At 42.9% G+C, this 27,305-nt stretch overlaps 3 protein-coding genes across 3 annotated transcripts; 2 read left to right on the top strand and 1 right to left on the bottom strand.

Annotated features, from left to right (window-relative positions):
• Positions 1–3,764: 3,764 nt before the first annotated feature.
• On the top strand, positions 3,765–6,435 carry LOC128305216 (protein transport protein Sec61 subunit alpha). The gene is made up of 2 exons (XM_053042562.1): positions 3,765–4,033; positions 4,481–6,435. The coding sequence occupies exons 1-2, from the start codon at positions 4,027–4,029 to the stop codon at positions 5,902–5,904; spliced, it is 1,431 nt and encodes a 476-aa protein (XP_052898522.1). The 5' UTR covers positions 3,765–4,026; the 3' UTR covers positions 5,905–6,435.
• A 1,437-nt stretch (positions 6,436–7,872) lies between these two features.
• LOC128305215 (uncharacterized) lies at positions 7,873–18,664 on the bottom strand. Its single transcript, XM_053042561.1, has 8 exons — positions 18,292–18,664; positions 14,249–14,443; positions 13,981–14,168; positions 13,812–13,907; positions 12,147–12,374; positions 11,583–11,749; positions 11,077–11,520; positions 7,873–10,979 (listed from the first exon to the last, which is right to left on the bottom strand). The coding sequence occupies exons 2-8, from the start codon at positions 14,424–14,426 to the stop codon at positions 10,715–10,717; spliced, it is 1,566 nt and encodes a 521-aa protein (XP_052898521.1). The 5' UTR covers positions 14,427–14,443; positions 18,292–18,664; the 3' UTR covers positions 7,873–10,714.
• Positions 18,665–19,535: 871 nt separating this feature from the next.
• On the top strand, positions 19,536–23,581 carry LOC128305223 (mRNA-decapping enzyme 1A). Its single transcript, XM_053042577.1, has one exon. The coding sequence runs from the start codon at positions 19,826–19,828 to the stop codon at positions 21,590–21,592; it is 1,767 nt and encodes a 588-aa protein (XP_052898537.1). The 5' UTR covers positions 19,536–19,825; the 3' UTR covers positions 21,593–23,581.
• Positions 23,582–27,305: the final 3,724 nt, after the last annotated feature.

The following is a 27,305-nucleotide window of genomic DNA, read 5'->3' as shown; positions in this document are numbered from 1 at the left end:
GAAATATGGAGTAACAAAAAAACGATATCAAACATAAGGCTCTACGTGAAAAATGATAATTTAAGACCGCTTCGGTTGATTAATGATGAGGCTGCATTATGCTTTGGTCGAGAACATAAAGAAGAGCGCGCGCGCGCACACACACCCACAAACAGCATTAAATATTTTTGTTCTTCATTCGAAAGCACGCACTTTTGGGATTTTTTTTTTTAGAACAGAATGATGAATTTTTCCTTTCTCCGTCGGAATATCGTAGAATATCGTTCGTCGCATAATGCGCGTACTCATGCTGGAATAAAACGAAAGGCACGATTTCTTCTCCCGATCTTGCGGGTACTTTCAAGACAGAATCGGAAAATCGTTGCACCGCACACGCAACCATTCGGCCATGAGCCAGGACGAACCCTAACCCCCGGGCTGGTAACGGTAAGAAGACACGTAAAAAATCATAAACGGATAAACGGACACTCAACGACCGTCCACCGGCACCAGTTTATGCATGAAATTATCATATCGTTAGCGAAACGGACCACAATTGTGCTGCGGTCAGTTCACCATCAGGTTCGGTGAAGCATCAAGCAACGGCTCACTTCCATCTGCAGTTCTCCCTTCGCCAACCGTCCACCAGCCAAAACCCACCTAATGTTCATGTTTAAATGATGATGTTGTACCGAGTACCCGGTGTCGTAGGGATTCGGTCAATGTACACGTGTACGATTTGCCCCCCGTCTTCGATGCAGCTTCAGTCGATAAATACCAGCGAAAACATCAAACACAACAATAAGAGGCAAAAAAGAAAATAACATCAAACTCACGTACAACACAGACAACGGAAACGATAAGGTTAGGTTTTAGGGATTCGCACACAGAATAATGAAACCCCTGGTCGATCCGTACCCCATCTCGCTGGGTACAAGCACAAGTTTCGCTCGATGTATTCGCTTTTCCATCGATCGTTACCGCAGCTTTAATTAACATTTTTTTAGATAATGTAAAGGACTTTAAAAAGTAAATACAGTTTGTTGATCTGCACGTAACGCTCGAATGCTTTGATACGTTACGCTTTCGTCAGTAGTATTTATTTTTATGTGTTTCATTCCTCTCGCACGGTTCATTGCTTGACTGCGCCAAAATGTATGCAATGTTTTGTTAATCTAATAAAGCGCCAAAATACATACACTAAAGTGTCGAAAGGAGTAGTAGCAACTGCCCTTTACGCAATGAGTGCAAACGCATAAGATAAGCGCGACAATTAATATCAAATTGGTTGCACTATTTAGTGAATGTCCAAGATTTGAACGACTAATGTAGTCAGACTAGCGATTTTTTTTTGCTAAGCAGTTTGTTATTTATTGTAGCTTAATACATTTCATTATATATGAATGTTGCGTATCATTAGCTTAAATTATTTAAAGCATTTCAATGTTTGTGCGAAATCACGAAACCACCCACGTACATCTTTCATTAAAACAATCCACGAGGCTCCATATCAATTGCCGCATTTATGTTAATAATTTGCTCGATTACAACAATGTAATGAGAGTTCCCAAGTATTCTAAAGTTGAACACACTTTGGCCTTCGGTTTTGAATAACAATACATAAACATTGTATGACATTACAGACCGTTACAATGCATTACAATGTAAATTATTGACGTTTCTTTCCTTTAAATTGGAAAGTCATTCCTGCTTGTAGCATTTGGTGTAGGTCGAGTCGTGTGCGAAGCCAACCCACCTACTCCTACTCTTTAATCGTCATTCAATACGAAAATACGAAACGAGAGGAGCTGAAGCAGACCAGAAACGACGAACGATGAAACAACAGTACAGTGATATCCTTAGATCAGACATTAGATCAGTGGAGGATCAATGCCCTTGGAGGCCCAGGGCGGAATTATAGTTGGGGCCTCTAATTTTAAAAACGATACAGGATGGAAGGGGAACATTGAGGGGACTTGAAATGAGACAAGGCGAAAAGCGCAGTAAGGAGGGGCCTACTCCGCCTACCGTTTGATCCGCCGCTGCATTAGATGAATGATTTATACTGACGAAGCAAATCATTCTCAAGGTGGGTGCTTCATACTGGAAAAAAACCCCTATTTATGCGCATATTATGCCATGAAATCTAACGTATACCTTCTTCTGTTGACATATTCATCTTCATTGTATTATTTTCCCCTTGTTACCACATTTTTTCCACTCCAGCTGTTCATTTGGATGATTCACGGTTACTGATATGCTATCTGAGTCACTGATCCTCAACCTTTAGCATAAGCATCACAAACCGCACCGACCGCTTTCCAGCGCCACGTGCATAGTGATCCTGAGTGTACGGTCAGACGATGCGGCACACTTTTATGCCGTGATGATTTAATTTCATGATAATTTTATGGTAATGATAACAGAGAATAAATTGTTGTACCTTACACACGCGTACCCTGACGAGGTGAAGGTAGCGCACAGCGGAATATAAAAGCAAAACTGAAAATGGAATGACCCTCAGTAAACGGCCCATCCACGATGTGTTGGGGCACCACTTTCCAGGTCCACTGAGTGGGATGATGAAAAGAATTGGTCGAAAGAATTACGACCGGCGCGATACTTTGCCAACGTACCAAGTGGCCTGCAGCCATCCGCAAAGGTATATCCTTACGACGAAACTAAAAGATCACTGAAACGACGTCGGTGGAAGCGAAACGCGACCGCAAACGTACCAACAAAAAAAAACAACAACAACATGCACAATCCCTGCAAGTGGGATCCACAATGCGATGCACACCGTACAACCGCTCGTCGCTCGTCGCGATTGTGGTGGTGAAACTCTCCAGCTCACGGCAAATTGTTTGTTGATTATGCTGGCCACTTCCGAGCCTGTTGTTCGGCCCCAAGTCTTCTGTGCAAGCGTAACCGCATTTGTATACATCTACATTTCAAACACATCTCCTACAGCGGATAGTCGTTTTTTTGCTTTAGTGCTGGCTACTCCACTCCAACAAGGGCTTTTGCTGGTTGAAACTGAATCTTTTCCGAGGGCGGTTAATGTGCTCGCGTTTTTATTTGAACCAAAAAAAAAGAAGAAACAACATAAAGCTGAGTACATTCAAGTGGTGGTCAGTGTGAAGGTAGCTTCGATGAAGTTAGTAAGCACAATGATTATGCTAATCAACAGACACCGTACAGAGAGGCACCATTACCGTACGTTCTGTTTATGTTCCTTTCTGCAGCGAGAATCTGCATCGCAAGGAAGTAAAAGAGGACCAAACACACCTGCAAAATGGTGATGTTTTGGTATAATCGTATTACTTCCATCAAGCTCATCTGAATATATTCAAAACATTGTTTAAATCGTCAGTCAACCGAAAATGATTTTCAAGACCATCTGACCGTAAGATGCAGAGCAAAAAGCGCCAAAAGATGTCTGCCCACATTAGGCACGGCCGGAAAAACTAGCCACCTTCTCCAAATTCCTAATCCAATTATTCTAATCCTAATTCAATTCAATTTTAGCGAAAATCCTTCATCCTGCAATATCAAGGCGTGTAATGATAAATTCCACTTTCCAGATATAGATGTCGCCAGCGTATATCCCTGGTGGTATGCAACACGCGGTACAAATATAAATCCCGCACTGCAGCCAAGGGTGACGACAATGCGAGGTAGCGCATAGCTGTCAGTGTACCATTCATGCAGCCCCGGTGCAGCTCTACCGACCTCGGCCGAATGACAGTACGTGACAGATCTCCGCTTCGTGGCTGCCAACAAATCAACGCACGGGAGGAGACGTTTCGGGAGCGTTTGGCTCGTTGGATATTTTATTTGCCGACGGATAGACCAGCACAGCGAAGGTGTTGTTTGTCCAGCTAGACTAGCTCGGCATAACACGACACGGAAACAGTTTATTTACCGCTGGAAACTAGAACGAAAAGCAACTACCCTTCGAAGAGTGAAGAACGAGTGTAGTCGAGACGACCGTGCGTGCGCGAGTTTTTGTGAAAAACCTACCAATTCCCATCGACCTGCACAACCATGGGAAGTAAGTATGCTTGTAAAATTGTGTTCCGTTTCGATTGTGATCTAGTTAGTCGGGGAAGCTATCGAAAAGGCTGAATTGCAAAACGCTCCATCTCCAACCTTGAAACGGTGGACATTCTTGCCGTGGTATAGTAGCGCTGGACATTTTCTTCGCTTTTCCCTCGGTGTGTGATCCCGGCACGATTTTTTCTTCCCCCATTTCACTCTGTCCACAGCACGGTACGTATCGTGCCGTCCCTATCTCACGCGACAACGTGCGCTGTGTGTACACGTAGACAGGCAAAAGCTCCAGGTTGGAACTTTCGCCTAGCCAACGGGACACAATCTTACTCCGCGGGATTTGTTCCATTTGCAGAACGCTGAACTCATTTTCGCAGCATGTGCCCACAGCTGACCTATAATTGTGTTCTAACGAAATTTGGTCTACCATTTTTGTTTTAATTCGCAGTAAAATTCCTGGAAATAATTAAACCGTTCTGCGGCATACTGCCGGAGATCGCGAAACCGGAGCGAAAGATTCAGTTTCGCGAGAAGGTACTATGGACGGCCATCACCCTGTTCATCTTCCTCGTCTGCTGCCAGATCCCGCTGTTCGGTATTATGAGCTCGGATTCGGCCGATCCCTTCTACTGGATACGTGTCATTCTCGCCTCGAACCGTGGTACGCTAATGGAGCTGGGCATTTCGCCGATTGTAACGTCCGGCCTGATCATGCAGCTGCTGGCCGGTGCCAAGATTATCGAGGTCGGTGATACGCCCAAGGACCGGGCCCTGTTCAACGGAGCCCAGAAGCTGTTCGGTATGGTGATCACCATCGGGCAGGCGATCGTGTACGTAATGACGGGCATGTACGGTGATCCGGCCGAAATCGGTGCGGGCGTGTGTTTGCTCATCATCATTCAGCTGTTTGTGGCCGGTTTGATTGTACTGCTGTTGGACGAGCTGCTACAGAAGGGCTACGGACTGGGCAGCGGCATTTCGCTCTTCATTGCCACTAACATCTGCGAAACGATCGTGTGGAAGGCATTCTCGCCCGCCACCGTCAATACGGGCCGTGGAACCGAATTCGAAGGCGCTGTCATTGCACTGTTCCATCTGCTGGCCACCCGCCAGGACAAGGTGCGAGCGCTCCGCGAAGCATTCTACCGCCAGAACCTGCCCAACCTGATGAACCTGCTCGCGACGGTGCTGGTGTTTGCAGTGGTCATATACTTCCAGGGCTTCCGCGTGGATCTACCGATCAAGTCGGCCCGGTACCGCGGCCAGTACAGCAGCTACCCGATCAAGCTGTTCTACACGTCCAACATTCCGATCATTCTGCAGTCGGCGCTCGTGTCCAATTTGTACGTTATCTCGCAAATGCTAGCGGTTAAGTTCCACGGCAACTTCCTGATCAATCTGCTCGGCGTGTGGGCCGATGTTGGTGGTGGCGGTCCGGCTCGATCGTACCCGATCGGTGGGCTTTGTTACTATCTGTCTCCACCGGAATCGCTCGGACACATCGTAGCGGATCCGATCCATGCCGTCCTGTACATCGTGTTCATGCTCGGTTCGTGCGCATTCTTCTCCAAGACGTGGATCGACGTGTCGGGCAGCTCGGCCAAGGATGTGGCGAAGCAGCTGAAGGAGCAGCAGATGGTGATGCGTGGTCACCGGGAGAACTCGATGATCCACGAGCTAAACCGCTATATCCCGACGGCGGCCGCATTCGGTGGGCTGTGTATTGGTGCCCTGTCCGTGTTGGCCGATTTCATGGGAGCGATCGGTTCCGGCACCGGTATCCTGTTGGCCGTCACCATCATCTACCAGTACTTTGAAATCTTCGTCAAGGAGCAGTCCGAGATGGGTGGTATGGGCACGTTACTATTTTAGAAAGGTGCTTCCCATCCCCAACATCCCCATCTCCTTTTCCTGTTCCCATCCTTCATCCGCTCTGTCCCCTTCTGTTGGAAAAATATGTGTTTAGTTGGTTTTGTCCCCGATTCTTCTTTTTAATGCATCAAACCACCCAACCCAAGTGACCCTTCACAGCAGTCACAGATACCCCACCTCCCGTCCACGATCACTTTTTACACCACCACCACCACCACTTCCTTTTCCTTCCTCGGGACAAACATTAATTTAAGCTAATAATTCTCCTTTAGCGTTTTTAGCGATTAAGAAATGCGTTAAACACTACTCTACGTGAGGAAAACGAGAGAGCAGCGACTGAGAGGTGTAATAATTGATAAATGAAGATAGCGAAGAACGGAAGAACGCGCGCGTGTGTGAATATAGTAATTGTGAATTAATTTTTTTTCACTTTTGTCCTTTCCATAGAGAAAGAGAGCATCAACAAAATGCGCAACGCAAGCGAAACGAAACATACCTGAAGAATTAAATAAATCTTTCATTCACACAATACTCACAAATTAGTAAAACGAATATAGACGAAAGCAGCGCAGCTAATATATGAAACAAAAGGCAATAGCGTTCATACCATATTCAATCGTTTTCGTTTGTGTTTTGGATTGTTCCCCATACTCACAGAGAACATGGTTCCTTTAGACTTGTACTTTTCTCGCTTTATTTCCATTCACATCACTGCTGTTGCGGTTCATTATTTAGTTTGTTTTCTTTTTCCCACGCCGTACTAAAGAAAACAAGACATTTCACCTCCAAATCACGCTGCTATAGAGACAGAGACAAGACGGTGACAAAAATAGACAATTCATAACCAAGACTACGTCTACGTTTCGCGGGTTTGTTGTGGCACTGTGGGGCATAGTAGAACAGTTTGCTTTTCTCGTTTTCGTTCACGGTTACACAGGTGGAACGAAAATAGAGGAACACCAGAGAGAGAGAGAGAGAGAGATTGGGTAGGAGATCATGGGTCACATCGGAAAGGGAATAGTGGATGCATAGTGGCACCAGACAGCAAACAGTTTACCTTGGACGCAGACAGAACGCGAGTGTGCAAAACGTTGTGATTCCACTAGAAGCGTTAAGATGGACAATTCAATATAATAAGAAGAAAGATGCTGAAATCATTCGATCATGTTTCACCTTGACTTATGTAAAGTCACTACATAAATTTCCAGAACAGAATAAAAAGAAACATAAATCTTATTTACATGGTCACGTTTTAAGACTTTCCTCCGTAAATGAAAGAAATGAAAACGGCACCCTCGCGTGATCTGCTGTTAAGCGCCTTAAGATATGTTTTCAGAATGACACGGTTACTAATGGGACAAGCTTTTCAACCGGAGGAGATGAATTGCATTACATAATTTGTAACCAATGCCAAGATGGCTAAATTAACCCAATCTACTTGGAACTAGTATACAGGAGTCATGATGATGGTCATTTAGAACGGTAGACAGTAGTTAATATTAGCTTCCTTCATGGTTTCATGATGAATGGGCGGCGATGGGAATGGCTTGATTAAGGAACCAAACAACAAACGTTCAATAATCCATTGCTTTCTTATGTATGATCATTTCATTTCATTTATATTATTATTTCACTCGTTTGCATCGATTATAATTACAGTTTCACCCAATGCAAGGTAATGCAATCTCTCTAGTACAAGGTTTTGTTCAGCTTGGTTTCTGTAGTTTTGTTTTACTATTTCGACTAAAATTGCTACGGCAAAAAGTACATACTTTCTTCTGTGTGTGTGTGTGTGTTTTGTGTGATCGAAATTGAAAAGCTTGTTATAATATAGCCTGCTGGAAGCCTACAGGACCAGACTTTCGTTTTTTGTTCGTGATCGATAACGTGATCGGTGACAAAAGTTGATGAATCTAACTCACAATTACTTTTGCGTCTCGGAGGATATCATATCTTTCTAAACTTTCGCTTTTCTTCTTCTGTGCAATCCATTTAGGTGCACTCTCTTTAACTCATGTTGCCTTTGAGGCTGTTTTATTTCTTCTTTTCTCTCTTCTAATGTACACACTTTTAGTTTTCACTTTCATTTCTTTTGTGTTCTTGCAATGTATTGCTTCGCATGTTAATTAGCATTTCACGTGTTTTTTTTTTCCTGTGAATGTGTTGTGTTTCTTTTTTATATTGTTCAAGAAAATACATCTTTTAACATCTTTTTATCATAAATTCATTCAGTGCGTTTTTGTTAGCTTAAATTTTTGTTTTGGTTTTGGTTTACATCAGTGTTTGTCATTGCATTTTGTATTTTGTTTCTTTTTTTTTGTTGCCAAGTCACCATTTGGCAACTTTTTAAAAGCGAAATCGAACCGAAATGAAACACATTTCGCAATTGACACTTTTCAGCAGGTAAATCGGTTACAGGGATCATCTTACACGAAGAGAACAATTTAACATAGGTTATATGGTTAAGGGGGAAAAACAAGTTCGTATATATGTTGAATAGAGTTGAAAATAAATGGAGAATATTACACACATCACTCGGGAACTGGGAATCATTCCGTTTCCCAATCCGGTTACCATAACGGGAACCGACCGATCTACAACCCCATCTCGTTCGTTTTCTCGTTGTTCACAATCAATTACTAAATGTTTTGAGTTCTGTAAACTAAATACTCTCTCTTTGTGCTAATCAGTTCAGCTAGTTCGCTTTTCTAGTGTAGTTTTGGATCATTTTGCGTGCAAACACAACCTTACAGTAACGTGTTCCTGTCGTCGCACCTCCCTTCTTCATACTCCCTGGCTACTAAAATGATGATCGTCTAGCACGGGAGTGTACTAGTGCAATAGTGAGATCTCAAGTACTTTTATCAATGTTACTTCAGTTGATAGGAATTATATGGTTTGTCTACACCATCTCCTTCTCGTGTTTTGTTCGTTTTGTCCAAGTACCGAAATTGATCTACTTACAGCATAGCGATGATTTTATGACTTTTTGCATTTGTTTTGTTTAGCAATTTCTCTTCCCACAACATACCAGCTCAAATTCAATTTAGTGCTTAACTGCAGACTTCATTTACACACTTTTTGTAAAACGTCAGCGTTATCGTCTCTAGCAACTCTCTTCTCTTTCATGTATAACTTGTTCCTTTGCTGGAATCTTACTTTACAGTAATTTTTAGATGAAAACAAAAACACAACACAGACAAACCCTGCAGTAATACAACATCTGCCCCGTACTCTGCCAGGCAAAAGTGTGTCTGATTTTGTGTTGTACAAGAAATTATAAAAAAGGAAACTGAAGATGAAAACAAAAGTATACGGTAAATATATGACAAATGTGTTAAGTCTAATTATATCACTAGTCTAGTACTCGCAAGTGTCTCGCTACCTTTCACGCATGGACATGCAAATCAAATCATCCCTAAAGTGTTCACGGTTCCGAATAACAAAACAACGGATCTAACTCACGGTTAGCAATAAATAAAAAGGAAGAAATTACCGTCATTTGCGGTAAAATTTTCTCAACAAACTCATTCCTTTAATAATGATTTTTGTGGCCAATCAGTGATTTTAAATATCATTCCTCATTGTCCACAAATTGTCCAACTCGCTGTATCCAGTGATCCACAAATGCTCGACCTTCGGTTTTCGGAACCGTGGGGAAACTATTTCGTACAGCCTTCGTGGTCCGATATCAATCGTTCCTTGGCACTACTAGCAACTAAATTTCTTCCTGCCCACTTTTCCTACGCTCTACACTACATCATATACGCACTCGGCGCATAGTTTTTTGCTATACAAATTGGAACTTAATGCTACTTAATTATGTGTTTTTTCTCCTCTTGCCTTTGTTTAAAAATACGCTCATGCATAACTCAATATCACTTGCACATATATGTGTATAAAAAAAAACGAAACTACACACACGCACACACTTCAATTACATAAATGGGAAATGGAAAATAAAAGATCTTCCAACCAGTTGAACCCGCGCATCGCTGCAACGGGCTTTATCATACACACTTGTAACAGGGGCGTGAGTGATTGCTATTTTATGACGCGTTTTGTGTGCCTGAACCGCCCAATTTTGTGCCCTTTGCTGCCGTTGGGGTTTTGTTCGTCTGATTAGATTATTTTAGTTTGCGAAACATGCACAATGCAATTTGTTTCTTATTTCGTTTCATTAAAGCCAATACCAAACATAGGTTAATCGAACGAAACGCCAAACGCGATCGGTTTGACAGAAGAGCTGGCTTAGTGCGGCACAAAACACGTGCGGAGTATCGATAGTATCGCCCTAGGAAGGTGTGATTTCGTAGCAGATGTACACGCGGTTACATATTTGTATGTAAAAAGCGTCTAGCCTCAAATCATACTACGCATCATCGTCCAGATCTTCCGTTTCCAGATCGTTAAATATGTATATATGTAAATATATATATTGTTGGGTTAGCTCCTGCTTGCAGTAAATATGTTTCACCTCATCTGTGCACGAACATCTCCACGCACGTGTATGAATCATTCGGAGGTTCTCGTTAAGAAGGTGTGTTAACGATGACTCCTCTCCATTGCAGCGATCTTTCATTGTTCAAATTGGCGTCCAACATAGTGAAAGATCTACACATACGAAACGCAAATGCGTGCAACTTTCTAAGCGCCTCGGGCGCGTAACGCACTCAATCACAATCAAGTGTACCTAAACATATGATATACCACACTTTATCAACGTTCGACATAAAAATTCTTCCCGGGGTAGCGCAGCTGAGTAGCAATCATCAAAAATCATTATGGGTTTCATATACCCCGTAGGTTCTTAAGTTTGCAGATCGTTCACCGAGGTAACGATGTAGATCGAGCTCACCTTTGCCCGCTGGATCGCGGTCACCGTGTTCTCGCCGAGCATTTTAAACAGTATGTACCCGATGATGATCGCAAACCCGGCCACAAGGACGCGCACGAATGAATCTTCGTTCAGCTGTATGATGACCCAAGCGCCCGCACCCGTGATGCACATCAGCGTCACGATGATGATCGTTTTGGCCCAGTGCTGGATCGTGAAACCCTTCTCCCAATCGAGCCTTGTGAGAGAAAGAGAGAAAAAATGAGGATAAATAAGTACATGGGCTGTGTGTCAACAGGTGTGTCTCGGGTGGTATTGCCGTCCCCATCCCCTACCTGTTTGATCGCTCAATTTCGTACGGTGAGTCGCACACTTTGCACTTCAGCACGGCATCACTGTTGGCGCAGCTGTCCACGAGCCAGCGGCGCAAACACTCATGATGTACCGAGCTAACGTCACCGATGCATTTGCACGGCTGGATCAGCGGTTCCGGTTTATCCGTATCGTAACAAATCCAGCAGTCCTTTTTCGCCAGAAACGATTGTCCCTCTTCGGCGTTGGCCGAGGTGGACGGTTCGGCCGGTGCTTCCGCTGTTCCTGCCCCACACGCGCTGCCCGCAACCGGATCGATCTGGCGTGTCAGAAGCTTGCGCGGGTTCAATATCCACAGCTGCTCCGGAGCCATCGAGTTCCACAGGCAGCACGGGAACCAAAGCGCAACACCGACCTCCGCCAGCCGGAATACAATATCGTGCCAGTTGCGTGAGTACACCGGCACCCTAGAAACAATAAAAACGGGCATTATGCTACACAGTTCCTTGTAATGTACTTCCGCACGTACTTTTTCTTCCAAAAATCGCCTAATGTTTCCGAGGTGAGAAAACCGACGATCACTATCATCATGATCGCTTGGCTGAGCAAACCGAAGCGCGATTGGTGCAGCTGGGAAGCGTTCACATTTTCACTATTTGGCACCACGCCGAAGTCATAGACGAAGCCACCACGGACCTGGTTGAAGAAAAATGCAAAAAATATTATTGAAAATTTTATACAACACAAATACTACCAATAGTTAAACCAAACATCACGTAACCTAACATCAAATTGATGTGATACTTGCTCGAACCCAAATTTTACAAATTTAACCCACACTGTCACACAAAGGTTTTTGATAAATTGTCTTTTAAAATAAAGTATGTTAATTCACGATCTTTTGAATTTCTTTTACAGTATACAATTATTTTTAAAAAGGTTGTGCCTTACTCATGTAACCGCGTAGAATAGAAGAGCATTTTTAAGAAGCAAATTCACAATACACTATTTTCGCCCATCGTCCTTTTAACAATCTGAAATAGCCAACACAATCTCTCTTCGGACCGACTATTCACATTTTACGTCTACTTACCTTGAAGAACACTTCGACGCCGTAGATGAGGAAAAAGATGACCACGATCAGCAGCAACACTGCGTAACATCCGTTAAAGAACGACGTGCTGCGTCCGGTGAATAGATGCGAGTACGCAATTTCCGCCAGAAACAGACTGTAGGGTAGCAGATTAAAGGCCAGAAATCCGAGAAAACTTTTCGACAAGAACTGCGATCGCTCCCAGCGGATGCCTTGCAGGTGGAAGATCTATGATAGAAGACAAAGCAGCGAATGAAACGATGGAGAGCTGTATCCCCATATAGTTCTCACTTTCGGAGCGTCATCACCGCCCTTATACGCTACGTAAGAATATCAATTATTCGGAAATGGGTTGGGACGGACGAGCACAATGCAATGGAACTATGTGCGGACTGCTTATTTGGATATAGCTTTTTCAATTAGCACTACCCATATCATTACCTGGCCCAACCACTGCCAACCGGCGTGAAAACTTCGGCATAATCGCTTCAAGGACAGGGAGGACCACAGCTCAATAAAGAAAGCATTATTACCTGAGAAGCGCACGCTTTACACCGCCAGCACCAAATATAGTAAACCGGACCCTACACACTGTTCGTCTACTTAAAGATGCGAATATTTACAAGCACACAAACACAGTTGGCCATTGTGAACGTCTATACCCGGTGTCGGAACTCCCATTCCCGGTGTGTAGTAATAATTAAAAGCTAAATCGGCACGTACCAGACGACAGCTCGCAACGGATAGAATAATCTGTGCCGGCGAACAGCGTACGACTTCATCCGTTCCACTCAGTATACTGGTCTGGGCGGCAAAGGAACGTTGAAAAAACGCTGAACAAATAGTGTGCGCTTCACGTAAAGCCTCTTTGGTCGGTACTTTAAAATATCTGCCGGGTTGTTATCTGCGGTTTGAGGGAAGCGCAACTTGCGCCCATTGTCATATCCCACCCAAATGAAACACATTTAAAGTCTTGCCCTTCTGGATTGAATGCTTTCAAGTGCACTGTTGACACTATTTCCTAAGTTGCACACTGTTACGTACAAATCACTACGTTCGAATTTCATAGTGCAATATAACGCCACACATACGGAGAACGGGGAAAAAATAAACATGACCAAATGGAAACCAACCCAAACACGCGAGTTGTCATCTCGCGTTGTTTATGATTTACGATCAAGGAACGATAGCTTTGTACGTAGAAAAATGCATCTTTTTTAGCCATATTGGCACCGTTGGTAGCATTGGCAAATGTAATAATGAATAATTATTAAACAAACTTCAACTAATAGTCGCGAGTAAATGATGGGTAATATCAATCAGCAAACAAACGAAGAGGCCACAGGGAACTAGGTGACCTATTTACGCCGTTTCAATTGCCAGCTTAACAGCTTCCTCTTATAACGGCAGTTCAAGACGTCAGAGATAAAACAATATTCATTGCAATTGTGTGATAAAGATGTGCCACGATGGTTATCACAATTAACTGATCTGCGCAAGTTCTAATATATTTTTGTTTCGAGATTGACGTCACTTATCCTTCAGAATGGACATTCTTCTCTCTATGGATGGTAATTATGCTCATAAAATAGACCAGCCAGTAAACGGACCAACATAAACAAGGAATCATTTGTCTCTCGCTGTCTCCTACCCCCAGACACTTACCTCCGCCCAAAGGCACACCACGAGCGAGGCGCAAGTCATGACGAGCGGATAGTATAGAGACATCAGATAGGAAACCCATGCCGGTTGTAACGTTTCCTGTAGATGATACAAACGAAAAGGACACCGTCAGCATCCGAATTGCGTAGAATTCCGTATCGAGTTCACTTACGGGAGTGGTGAAATAAGCGCCACGCAGTACCGCCGCAATGAAGACGAAGAAATACAACAACTTTTGCGTAGTTAAACGACATGCGGCCAAAAAGCTGGGCTGCTTCAACCGCTGGTACTCGGCAATGATGCATATCATCAGCTGGACCAGCGAAACAAAGCCCACAAAGTAGAATACTGCCGAAATGCCTGCAAAGAGAGTGAACATTTGCTTTTTAGACAACTATTTCTGGAGATCAACTAAGGTGAGTTTAAAAGGGAACACTTACCGGCATGGTAGGGTAGGTTAAATCCGGAACACGCTTCGCCACTGTAGCGAATTTCGCACAGACACGTACCGTTAAGACAGTCGCCCCGGCCTGAGCATTGTGCCACCGTCTCAGGCGAGGTCCGATCTCCTATCGGGATTGAGGAGCACCCCATTAGGCGTTCGAACCGTGATACCATACTATTACATTAGAAACCTGAAAAGGAGTGGGAATGGGAGAGAAAACAGAAAGTTCAGAATGAATTTTAATTGAATGTGGTGGAGTATATTGAGTGTTTTATTTTGGCGGGGTTGTCAGCTCAAGGTTGAACTAGTTTATCAAAACAGATCCACTTTTCCTATGATCTAGTGGACGCTTTATAATTGGGACAATGGGCTTTATAAAATGTTGCATTGAACCAACGTAGTTCTATCATTCTATCACTTTTAAATGGACATATTGTTATTAAGCTCTACATACAAATAGATTAAGAATTTAGTCACTGTACGCATTACTCAGGACCACCTTTCACGCGTTTGACCTTTAGAGCGGTTTAATAATAGATGTGACTTGCTGTACCTAAACATCGTTTCGCAGAACGTTGTCCGTAATGTGCGTTGCTGGTCAGTTTAGGTCGTAACAAGCGGAGCAAACAACGCGGCATAAGCCATAAGCCACCAAAAGTACCGATGCACGTGCGGAATCGATCCACCACGCAACTACCACGTGGGGTGTTCGTATGGACATGAACGTTCTATCGATTAACGAAGAATCGACATACTTTATACAATAAACATTTCCATGGTATGCAAAATTGATAAAACAAAAAGTAATCGATTAAAAATCGAAAGGACTATACCGTTAAAGACTCTTACTACTTTTATGTCATCTAATCCGTCGAATGCTTCGTAACTTCCTCACTTTTCCATCGTTGCATATAGAAAACCCGAATCAATCGGGATTTTCCTGTGGTTCGCAATTTCCTTTTCCTTTGCCCTTCATTACATTGATCTGAACAACAACAGTGTTGGGGCCGGCGTTGAACGACGCATATGGATGCATTCGTACGCCCCAACTGCGATATGGAGAGAGAAATGTTAGCGGCCTATTTGATACATTCGTTGCCCGCGCAAATTCTCCACCCCTTTCGTTTCTCCCCCTCCAACATCATTACACAAACTTGCAACGCCTGCTTCGATACGATGATGTTGGGTACTTCCTGCTTCACGAGAGTGTGTGACTAATGGCAACAAAAAAAAACGTAACGCCATGGAGCTGAACTAAACTCCCGGTACAATTGCACTCGGCTTCGCGGGTCACACTTAACGACTCTACATTGTTTGTAGCTTGCATATTTTTTTCTTTCTGTCGCTTGTTTCTTCTCTTTAACTCAGCCTCGCGCGAATGCGAGTACGCGTGCACCCGGTTGTCCAAGCGAGTACATCAATCAGCGGTGTCAAACACTGATCTCTTTGAATCTAAACACCTTATCGTGTACGAAGATTGCAACAGTGGACAAATAGTTGATTGACTAAATGTCAGTTGCACATAAACGTATGGTCTTTGCATGAATCGACCTCAAGTGCAGATCTACTGGACATTAGTATTTCTTATGTATTCAACTTCTTCTTTTTATTCAACAGTAGTCACCAAGAACTTTTTATGTATTCCACAACAATTATGCGCAATAACTTTATAAAAGAGCTGCTGAAAAGCAAAAGATAGTTTAGAATGATTTTCTGCAAGTCTGCGAACACAAACTCCAGCAGCTGTAGAGTCGTATGTAGGTCAATTTCAATAGTGAAGAACTCGTTACATGACCAAACTGGGGTGACTGGATGACATTGGAGATTTATAGTCGTCAATTATTTAAGGTTGTCCAGTAAAATGCCAACACCCAAGCTGAAGTAACGAAAACTGAAAAGTTAGTTAATAAACGCTGGCCCCTTACGTCCAAGCAGGAGGTTGCGAATTCATTCTAGGATTTTTTTTATATGACATAAATTTCCGACATAATCTCCGATGCACTAACTACGGTTATAGAGCCAAATTAAAAGAAGCCAAAATGTTGGTACACCATTTCTTCCCCTACGTTTGACACTCCTGCTGTACCTATTTTGCATATTGTGCACAGCTGAACGGCAAGGTTCCGACCTCGTGAAGGCGATACAGCTGCCATTAAACGGTTAATGATCAGCAGAAACTACAATGCTACCCTGGAAGTAGTCAGACTGTTGGTATTTATTTAGCTACGCTTAATTATGGTGACAATAAAGCATGCAAAAATAAACTTCAAAGTAGCTCCCTAACAACGCAATGAAGCAACAGCAAGCGGCCTATAACAGCGCACAATGCAATGAGTGCGTTGACCGATAAAATACTTTGCTGAATTGTCAAAAAAATCCACATGTTTACTTTCGCTTTGATTGGATTGAATTGAAAACAAACATTTGAATTGAGATATACACCCGTACCGTATTTCGGCAAGTAATCGTTTCCTACGATAAAGATGTTCATTTTAAAATTGCCCAGTCAAGGCGAGTGGCAGGATGAGCTAAATTTTACTTTAGTAAACAACCCCTAATATACGCGCGGCTCATATCTACACATTGCGTAGATAAAGCAGATAAACATATTTTTGCTCTATCATTTCAACGCTGCTGCTGGGCCCCTCGATCATCGAATTTTGGCGAAGATTGCCTCTGGAATGTTCAGCATATAAAACCGCGATAAAAATAAATCTTTCGTTCGTTGGGAACCAGTCGGTCGTCACAAACACGTTGGTTGGTGATCTAAAGTAACTATACAGCTTCGTCTCGCAATCTTACTCCCGCGTGCAATTGTAAATTTGAACCAAACCGAGTGATTTGCGTTTGAGTCTTGATAATTTCTGCGTGTTAATATCGCTTTGTTGAATAGACGAATGGTGCAGAGATGACACAACGATACGTTAGATTTTTTTTTCAATGGCTATGATTAAAAAAAACGATTGTCCAAGCGAGCAACGATAAAATTGAAGCAGGTTGCAATTGCGCATCGGTGTGCACCGGCGCAACGCAGCTAGACCACAGGGTGGTGTTAGGGTTAAATTGCTCCTAAACCGGGTGATCGTACATCACCCCATCAGGAGGCTTCGGGGAACGTTAAGCTTCAAGGGTGGGGTGTAAATGATGGAGGCAATAAACAATCAAACATATGACAACAGACTCGCTCGCTCATTTGCACACAGCCTCCTATGTGAGCAATGGGGCGCGTGAATAGCGGTGGTGGTAGATTTTGTGTCGAACCACCCCTAATAAAGCCGTATGAGCCGTACGACACCTTCACCTTCACCGACTGTTGCTGCGTTTGGAGTTCGTTTTTTACTTCTCTCCTTTTTACCAGCTCAACCATCAGTCGTTTGTCATCGTGACGGTCTAATCTTTTTTTGGTTTCTCGCCAGCTATGGACACACACACGTATCGATCCACACCACCGTCATCATCCTCTCCTGTGCTTCACACATGCCTTGCTGTACGTGGACCGCATATCAAAGCGAGGGTGTATCAACATTATTCCACTCTGTTTAGCGATTGACCGTGCAGTTCGTGCTTTTTGGCTCCGAAATGAGTTACGTTTTCCTTTCCGGAAGTGTATTTTAAACAATTTCATCTCATCCCTTGAAGCATATCCCGTCATATTGCTATTGCAAACAGCTTTCCTTCTTGATACATCTAAAACATGGTAGTAGATTAATTTAGTTATGAAACATAATATTCACAGTGTGTTGCTTCTATACTTTCCCTTACTAAACGAACTAATAGCAATCTTTATCGCTCTTCTAATTCGCAGAAATCGCGTAACCATTGTGCAAAGTACATAGCAGTATGGACGAACAAATAAAGCACAAATCGAGGGTATCATCGTGTCGACCTCCGCGATTGACCCCAAACACTGCCCTTCTGCATCGATCCACTCCTTCCAGCACGCACATTACACATTTTCACTGATAATCAACACCAGAGCACCACACAAAGAACGAAGGGGAGGATTGTGTGTATCGAAATCCGCACAAAAACACCTACCAAATTGGGTTGAGTTAATTTCCGCACAGCATTAACCAAGCCCATACAACAGCGCATTCAATTCGTACTCGTACTTCGCTTTTAAACGAATTTTCTTCACAACACTGACTAGGGGGCAGTGAGTTCGACTTTTCACACCCCTTTGGTAAGGAACTCAAAAACAATACACACTAAGCAGATAGGAAAGTATCTCCTGCACAAACAGCACTTCTTTTCACTGCTGCTTCATTTTCGATCCATCAACAACGCACGAACGAATGATTCACCTAACTAGTCGTTGCGTTTTTCACACCACAGAGTGGTACGGAAATTTTTCAAAACAACAAAAATCCCACAGCAACCACGAACCAGCGGAGCAAACCTTTCGTCAGCAGCCCTCTTTTTTCTTTATGCTATTTTCCTTGTGTGCGGAAAGATTACGCACACATACATACGGCTAGCGAGCTTTGCTACGGTTTCATTGTGATGTCTTTTCTCCGATGAAGAGAGGATGAATTTTGCACGACTCGTCATAAAATAGTGTCAGTTTATCTATGACAAGACATCCTTCCACGCAAAATTGAGAACTAAACCTTGACGTCTAGACGCGTACAACCTCTCTCCTTTTGCTGACAGCTAACCCACCAGCCGGGTTGCCAGATTTCTACAACTGTTTTTCGTGTAATTTTTGCACATTTGCTGTAATATTATGCTCTATGCGTTATTTATAATGCGTTACCCAATACAACACAATACAATACAATTTTATTTAGCTAATTTCTACGCTATTTTGAAGAATTTTATGTTGCAATCTCATGAACCAACGGAAAATCAACACCACGGAGGGGCTCCTATCTTTAGTATAAGCAACCGTTCTGGTCAAATTTAAAAAATAGCAAGTACAGTTGAATACACAACAAATACAAAATTGTAGCTGTATAAAGTAAACGCGTTGAAAATGATACTTTTACATTGCGCGGCTAGTCAGAAACAGAAATTATGTTTGTCCAATATGCCACCAGGGCCCAGCTGTCCGATGTCTACCAACTGTGGCTGTCACAAACTATAGCTGCCTCTCGCTCTAGCGTTGACGTTGACACGGTCGGGGAAAAACACACAACCAAACGCGAACGAAAGAGAGACACGAACTTGAATTTGTGGAAAATCAAATGAGAGGAGAATCCAAGCTGACATCCCCTGGTACACGGTGCGCAAAGAACATTCAGTGAAAAACGGGCCAAGAAAAAAGGAAATAACGCTGCAGAAAAGTGCAGCCGATTGTAAATTTCTGTCCATTCCTTCCTCAAGGCACGAAGGGCAAGAAGGGAACGTAAGTGTTCCGTCCTGTCGCGTGTCGCCATAAAACCCGGAGCAAGAGTATATCCCTGCATATACGCACATACCCACACTCACTTACACAAGCACCCTTCTCCCCTGTGCGCTACCAACTCCCGTCCGTGCGCATTCGGTTGTGACACGCGTTTGTTTGCGTTTGGTTGTAAGGAGGCTGGCCGATAAGCTAAAACTCAACGTTCCGTCCCACGTAATCCTGACCATGGCTGATCAGACAGAGCTGCGAATGAATCTGGTGGCGATCAAGCGGGTCGACCCGTACGCAAAGGACATCATCAACTCGTCCGCACACGTCGCACTGTACGTGTTTAACAATGCGGAGAATGAGTGGGAAAAGACGGACATCGAGGGGGCACTGTTCATTTACAGCCGCTTTGCCGAACCGTACCACAGCATTTTCATCAACAATCGGCTCAACACGAACTCGCTGGTCGAACCGATCCGGGGTCAGATAGAGCTGCAGTCGAAACCACCGTTTCTGCTCTACAAGAACGAGCGGTCCCGTATCCGTGGCTTTTGGTTTTATAACAATTCCGAATGCGATCGTATCGGTGAGGTCATTCAGAAGCTTGTGACCGATTGCGGTGATGGTGGTGGTGGTGGTGGTGGTAATGAGCACCGGCCACCAATGAATGGAGGTGGCGAACCCGCACCATCCGGGATCTATCCTAGTGGTGGTGCAATGAACGGTTCCGGCGGTGATGGGGAAAACAACAGTGTGGACATATTCACGATGCTCACGAAAGCGCAGGAAGATTTCCAGAACAATGCGCCCAAACCGATGGAACATCCGGTAATGAACCATCAGCCGATCATTATGGGCAATCATCCTGGTCCAGGCATTGCGATCCCACAGCAGCATCAGCAGCAACAACAGCTTCAGCACCAACAACAGCAGCCAATCACGAATCAGAACGCTCCGCGTAGTGTGGTGAACTTTTTCGCCGCAGCTAAACAACCGGCCGCTTCGGAAGTGCCACTGTTCAAGACGCATGCCCCGGTCCATACACTCGAGCAGATCGAGAAGCAGCATCGTGCCACCACGCCGCAGAAGGATGCGACCACCGGCAAGGTGACACCGGATGTGACTGAGTTCGAGCACAGTTTCAAGCGGATGGGCATTCCAATCGTAACCGGTGGTGGGAACAATGGACCACAGACACCTTCTACCGGGATCTCGGAGCTCGGTACCTCGCCACTGGCAACGTTTATCAACGCTGCGAACCTGTCCGCAGCGATGCGGGCCAATCATCACCAACCGGTCGTACCGAAGACGAAACTGATCGAAATCAGTGAACTGGAATCGCGACAAAGTGCGCAACAGCAGCAGCAACAACAGCAACAAACGCCACTCCACGAACTGTTGAAAAAATCGGATCCCATCGGAGGCAATGGGACGACGGGAGGCGTAGCGACGGTCGTGAAGCCAGCGCTGATGCCACCAACCATGTTTAAACCGACCGCGTCACCGGCCGCGGCACAGGAAGCGTTGAGCAGTCTGCTGCTCGGTGCAACCACGAATCCCAGTACGAACTCACCAGCGGGCGTCTCGAAGCAGCAGCAGCAGCAGCATCAGAGCAACGCTGGTGGTACCCCGGGAGGACAAACGAAATCGGGCGCCACACCCGGCAGTACACCGCATTCCACCACGGGCGGTAAGCAGCAGCAAAGGTCGGGCACGGGTAGTAAGCAACGGGATGGAGCGGCTAGTGGGATCACCCCACCGAAAGCTGCCGCCTCCGCCAACGTCACGGCATCATCCAAGATGATGTTCGATATTCTGTCCGAGGCTAAGACGAACAGTAACCTGATCAACAACAACAACGCGACCGGCACGGTAGGCGTGGAACCGCTCACCCAAAACCAGCTGATCCAAGCGGTCAGCTATCTGATCAAACACGATCCGGACTTTGTGCGGAAGCTTCACGAAGCGTACGTTAAGTCTTTCACCGAAATGATATCGAACTAGAGCGGGTGCGCGATCGTGCTTCTGTGTGTGCGTGCGTGCATTGGAAAATAGGCGAAAGCTTGTGGTAGAACTTGTTGGAGATCCCTCCCGATGTGTCTTTGTGATTCATGAAGAACATCTTAAGGATACTCGAAACATTGCATTCTTCGACTTCTTATTGTCGTGTCGGTGGTCCTTGTTGCTTACTTTCTATAAGGATCAAAACTAAAATGGAACGAAAAAGGAACCGGAACTAGTTAGAATTTGAACGAAGAACGGGAAACGAACTAGCGAAAGAGAGAGAGAGAAAGAGAGGGTTCTTTTTAATTATTTTAAATATTTTCACTTTAGTCTACTCTTAATTGATTTTTTATAACATTTGGACTCATTTTTTCATCATATCCACACGACGGAAAACCAAATTACTTTAAGGATTCTGTTGCAACAGTGAGAATTAGGTTGTTAAGCACTACCAGACCCATGTTGTCCCTGTTAAAATTAGTCAGTATCACTAACATTAAACGAACTTCCTTTACACCGTCGTCGTCTAAGTTTTGCAGAAAGGAAGTGTCTTTCATTCCCCATTACCCAGAACGTTTGGCCAACGAGCCACAACCATTATGGGCCCGGATATGTTGTGGTGCGTGTGCGTATATAATCTATCTGTTAGATGTATTAAATGGAAATCGTGTAATGAATTTGATTAGCAATGGTTAGAGTTGAGTTAACGATCTACTAGTGCACTAGGAAATCAGCTGTAAATTAGAACAAAGAACAGAAAAGCAATTGTGTACTACTTTTACCAATTTGCAATGAATTCGAGATGAAGAAATCGCATTATGCAGTCATGTATTATGTAGCAATCAGAGAGCTTCTCTTTTTCTCGCCCTCTTCTTAGGTGTTTCTATTTAAGAAAGCTCACACACGCACAGCATAAGGAAAGCATGGGATGATACGAGGATTATACGAGCCAATACGAACTGTGGACACGCGCACGACGAAGAAGCAAATCCGTTACAATTCGATGCCGAGGTTTTTCTTTTTAATGTAAAACACTACGAAAAAACACGATTCGTTACAAATATATTAATGTATTCGAAATGGGGACAGAGTACAGATGTGTTAACCGCATAGAGCTGTCCCCACAAGGCATATGCTGTGCATTCTTGTCTAGTACTACATCCGTTATCTATGAAGCCACGAGTTGTTTTAAGTATGGATGACGTTACAATGCTTTCCGAACTGTTGCAGATGCCAAAAAGTTACATGCATTTACAGCAAATGCTTTCCGTAAGGACTTAAACTTGGAATGGCATTGAATGTCTCGAAACAATAGGAGAATTCATCTCCATTCGGATAGAAAACATAAGCATCAGACGAAGTTAGCCAATCTTTCCAGCTGTTTGAAAATGAAATAATGGAAGATGTGAGAAACGATGTTATCTGGCTACCGGGAGGTGTCTGACTGTGAACAACAACATGCAATGATGTACGATGCTCCAGGAATATTCACCAAATGATGTTGAGCCGCCTGTTTTTGATACGCAGCACCTGAGTGTTATCTACTACAAGGTGAAACTGAAGATGACTATATATAAAAACATCGCAATGGATTATTTTGCATAACAAACTATATCTAGTGCATCGGTACACCAATGAGCATCGCAGTAAAATGTTATAAATTAAGTTAAAGAACTGAAATATTACATTTTTGTTATAGTTCAACAGTTTCACTATGCTCGTACTCGCTTTCTTCTAATCTACAGGGGGGGTTTGTTGTAGATGGTAATTAACATTGAAATCGTTGGTCTATAATAAAAAGTTAAACATTACTAAGACAAACTATCAAAATGAAAAAAGACGTAAAACAAACAAAACGAGAATAAAAAATAATGAATAAAATAGATAACCAAAAATACAACAAATCCTGAACAATGGTAAGATTCTAAATGGCGAAACTAATGCGAAATAAAAATTGTGCGTAGAAAAGAGCACAAACAACACACTCACATATCTGCAGGTCATATTCTTATTTTCATCTTCCGTGGTCGTCCTTGTTTAATCGGTTTCTTTCAGAAATATTTCTCAACCCAACCCCATGTTGCATTGGTTTGAATTTTGTTCTGTACCTTTTTTTACATTATTTCAAACATTTAGGTTCCACTTTCATTCACAGCTTGTTGTTTTCGTATTTCGTACTCCATTCTGACTTCCGTGCTTCCTTTTTTTTTCTTATTTTGTTCTGACGTTCAACCATTATAAACTTTTCTTAGCAAATCCTCTGTTTTTTCCTCTAATCTCAACGAATTTCATTCTTTTACGCCACCTACTATACTGCAATTTATATCATACATATAGTTTTTGTTTTGTTTTTTTTTCTTCGTTCTGTATATATATATATAATATATCTCTTTCTCTGTTTTGCTCTCTAGCTTTTGTTTACCTTGTTTTTTTTGTAATCTTTTTCACAGATACACATTACATACACTGCCCTGGTTGTGGTTGTTGGTTTGTTTTACATAAAACCTTGTATATAGTACAACAAGTTTCCGATTTGTGTAGAGATAGCTCCAATATAAATCGTACTTACTGTTCGTTAATTTCTATCCACTCTTCCCACATCGCCAAGCGTTTGTCGCATCTTCTAATTCGGCACACTTCTTTACACTAAATAAATCGATTCTAATCATTTCTCCATCCAGTGGGACTCTTTCAACCCAACGGCACACTCGATCAACGTTTCTTATACTCTGTTTTGCATTATGGGCCCAGTGGGATGGCATTAAAGATCAGCACAGGTATTGATGCAACCCACAAGATCTATGTCTAGTCTCAAAGCTCTTTGCGGTGTAATTGCGCCAAACTGTATTTAGCTGATTTGACCGTAGGTAACAGGTAACAAGACATCACTGCTACTCACACATGATTTCTCTTGTGTTTTAAGGATACGATTATGTTTAACTGATAAGCACTGATTAAGAATAGGGCTAAATTGGGTGGTGGTAGCATCAGTACTGTGTTGACATTTAATGTTAGCCCACCAAATCCCATATTAACCTGTGATATCATTTCCCTTTATTATCCCACACGGGGATATTATATCCTCACTATCCTCTCATCCTTCTTACTATACTTCTCATTTTCCATCCCAATTTCATGCCATACAACCGATCCGGTCTTACAATATACAGACAAATATGTTTAACAAACTTCAACCTCACACACCGGTGGGCCGGTGGCACACACTTCACTTTAATTTAAATCTTCCTGTGTGTGTGAGTGTATGTGTGTGTGTGTGTGTGACTTTTAATTATTGTTTTTTTGCTTCTCCTGTCCTCCTTATTACTTTCTCCTTTCCCTGCCAGTGCGTCCACATTAAATCAAAACGAGTTCGTGTAGTTAAGGATATGATCATCCACAAATAGTCAGACTTCCGGGACCCGGGTGGATCCTGGCCACGGTCCAATCACAAACCATGTACAATCACCATGTTCCGTCTATCCATGCAACAATGTTCTCGACAAACGTCTCTGCAATATCAACCACATACACACAAACGCACACTACCACCTAAGACTCCTTCCACGTTTCTTCTTTGTTTGGGGTTTTTATTTCTTATCTCTTAGCTTCTCTCTTATGTGTTTTGTTGTGTGGTATAATATGTCAACATCAAATTCTAGCCCTTTGCTTGCCCTACACTCATGTCTGTCTCTTCTGTTGTGTTTTGTTTGCTTAGTTGTAATTATGTGTTACTTTTTACCTTGTTTAACATACATACTTATTTACATAACACATTCATAGTTACACAATAGTTTTTCCGCGTATGTGTGTGTTTCTCTATCGTACCTCAGTTTCGACTTTCTTTATTTTTTTTGCGCTCTTCTGCCTGCTGACCTCTTACGCACGTTGTATGTTGTTTTGTGCTGCTCCATATCATTTGTTATGGCGCACATATTATTGTGACTGGGCTAATGCTTTCATTACAATCCCAAAACAAAATATTCTTCCTTTTTGTCAGGCTTTCGACAGGCCGAAAGGTTTAAAGCGTACGATCGGAGCATATCCTGTGTACCACATCGTGTTTTTAGTTCGTCGCATACAAAATCTAGCACACAAATCGATGAACCAGAGCATTTGCTCGTTTGCCATTATTTAGAAACAAATCACATTAACATCATTTTCAACTAAGTTCTTTTCTATATAGAGTTGATCCAAACTTCTCCACAAATACTCTCGGCTCATCGTTGGGCGATGCAGATGGGGAAGAGATTAAATTTAGACCCTCCGAACATGACCGTACTTCTACGCAACACCGTCACAATCACCAGCAAGCATTCCCGTTTATATGTGTTTCTCTTGTTCTAGTTCTTCTAATTTGTTGTGTGTGTTCTTGGCGCTTGAACATTTCTTGCCTTACTTATTTTGCTTCGAAAATTCGGTAAATGTTTATACTACTCCTTCACCCCTTGGTTCGCATGCATTGTGGTACATCTGCGCTGATAACTGCGTTACTCGCTTATAATAGTAACCGTTTAATGTTTGTGTTTTGCTACTAATATGCTGAAATGTTCTTTGTTACCAGGCGTCGATCAAACATACTATATCACGAACAATTCAAGAGAGTTTAACCAATATACCGCATCAAGTATATATGTACATACCACCAAAGCTTCACTCATTTAGTGCATAGTTTGTTCGTTTTCTCTTCTCCTGATTAGGTGTGGTTGGTTAATCATCCATATAAAACATCTACATTATACAACAACGAAATTATCTGTACTGCATCCCAATTTCCCGGTGTGTTGGTTTGTCTTTGTAAGTGAAATTTGATTTCCTGGTTTCTGGATTACTTAATTTTTCTCTCTATTTTGAATTTTCCAGCGTGTGTGTCGATTCTTAAATCATTTTATGCCTGATTCTATCCGGCATTGTTCCCTCTGCTATATATATTGTATATCACCTTCAACAACATTGTTTCTGAATTGGTTTGGTCATCTCTAAACAACGTGAGCGTGAGGAAACTCAACACTGAGTAGTCAACTTATACACATTTCATTAGCCGCAACCATCGCAGTTGCAATATACAATATGAAACCGGCTATTTCGGCCAAGGTTTTCAACTGTAGCGGCATACAAACGCAAGTTGAAACGGACGAGGCGAGTACCAAGAAACAGCCGAGATAGGAAACAAAATCATTAGACCGTTACAAGCGAATCAATTAGACGTTTATAATATCTCCAAATTGTAACGTCTGAAACATCATTAAAGATCCCCAAACAACGATACTATGGTACAGTGTGGAAACTGAACTGTGAGAAGAGAGGAACAGGTGAGGAACACACACAGTCTGATTGTTTGTAAACAGTCCTCGGCATGTTCAATGACCATACAAGAACATTCTACCCCGCAAGATCGGAGATGCTTTGCTAGTGTGTTATGCTATTTATTTCATATTCGGACTCTGAATATGAGCTCCAACCAACACATTCATCCACAAATAGTTAATTATGATGCGTGTTAACTGAACATTTTCTGATTTTCACAGTAAACCTTTGGCTAAATCAATTACCTGGTACACCATTGTCACTTTTCGTTAAACAAACATACCTTCAACTATGTTATCGAAGGTGAAAAATAAGCATGTTACTAAGTATGTCTTAGCATCTTTCGAAATAAGCGTTGCGTACCTCACTGAACTGGTGTGGTACAGTGAATACAGCTAATCAATGTATC

This window comes from Anopheles moucheti, chromosome 3 (genome assembly GCF_943734755.1).
Source record: "Anopheles moucheti chromosome 3, idAnoMoucSN_F20_07, whole genome shotgun sequence".
NCBI classification, from domain to species: domain Eukaryota; kingdom Metazoa; phylum Arthropoda; class Insecta; order Diptera; family Culicidae; genus Anopheles; species Anopheles moucheti.
This window is presented reverse-complemented; position numbering and strand designations above follow the sequence as displayed.

Bases quoted from the DNA above. Each gene is read 5' to 3' on its own strand.
- LOC128305215 (XM_053042561.1), bottom strand. From the start codon at position 14,426: ATGGTATCACGGTTCGAACGCCTAATGGGGTGCTCCTCAATCCCGATA. The intron at 14,169-14,248 runs GTAAGTGTTCCC...CTCTCTTTGCAG, and splicing joins TAACCTACCCTACCATGCCG to GCATTTCGGCAGTATTCTAC. The intron at 12,375-13,811 runs GTAAGTGTCTGG...CTTCTATCATAG, and splicing joins TGGTGTGCCTTTGGGCGGAG to ATCTTCCACCTGCAAGGCAT.
- LOC128305223 (XM_053042577.1), top strand. From the start codon at position 19,826: ATGGCTGATCAGACAGAGCTGCGAATGAATCTGGTGGCGATCAAGCGG.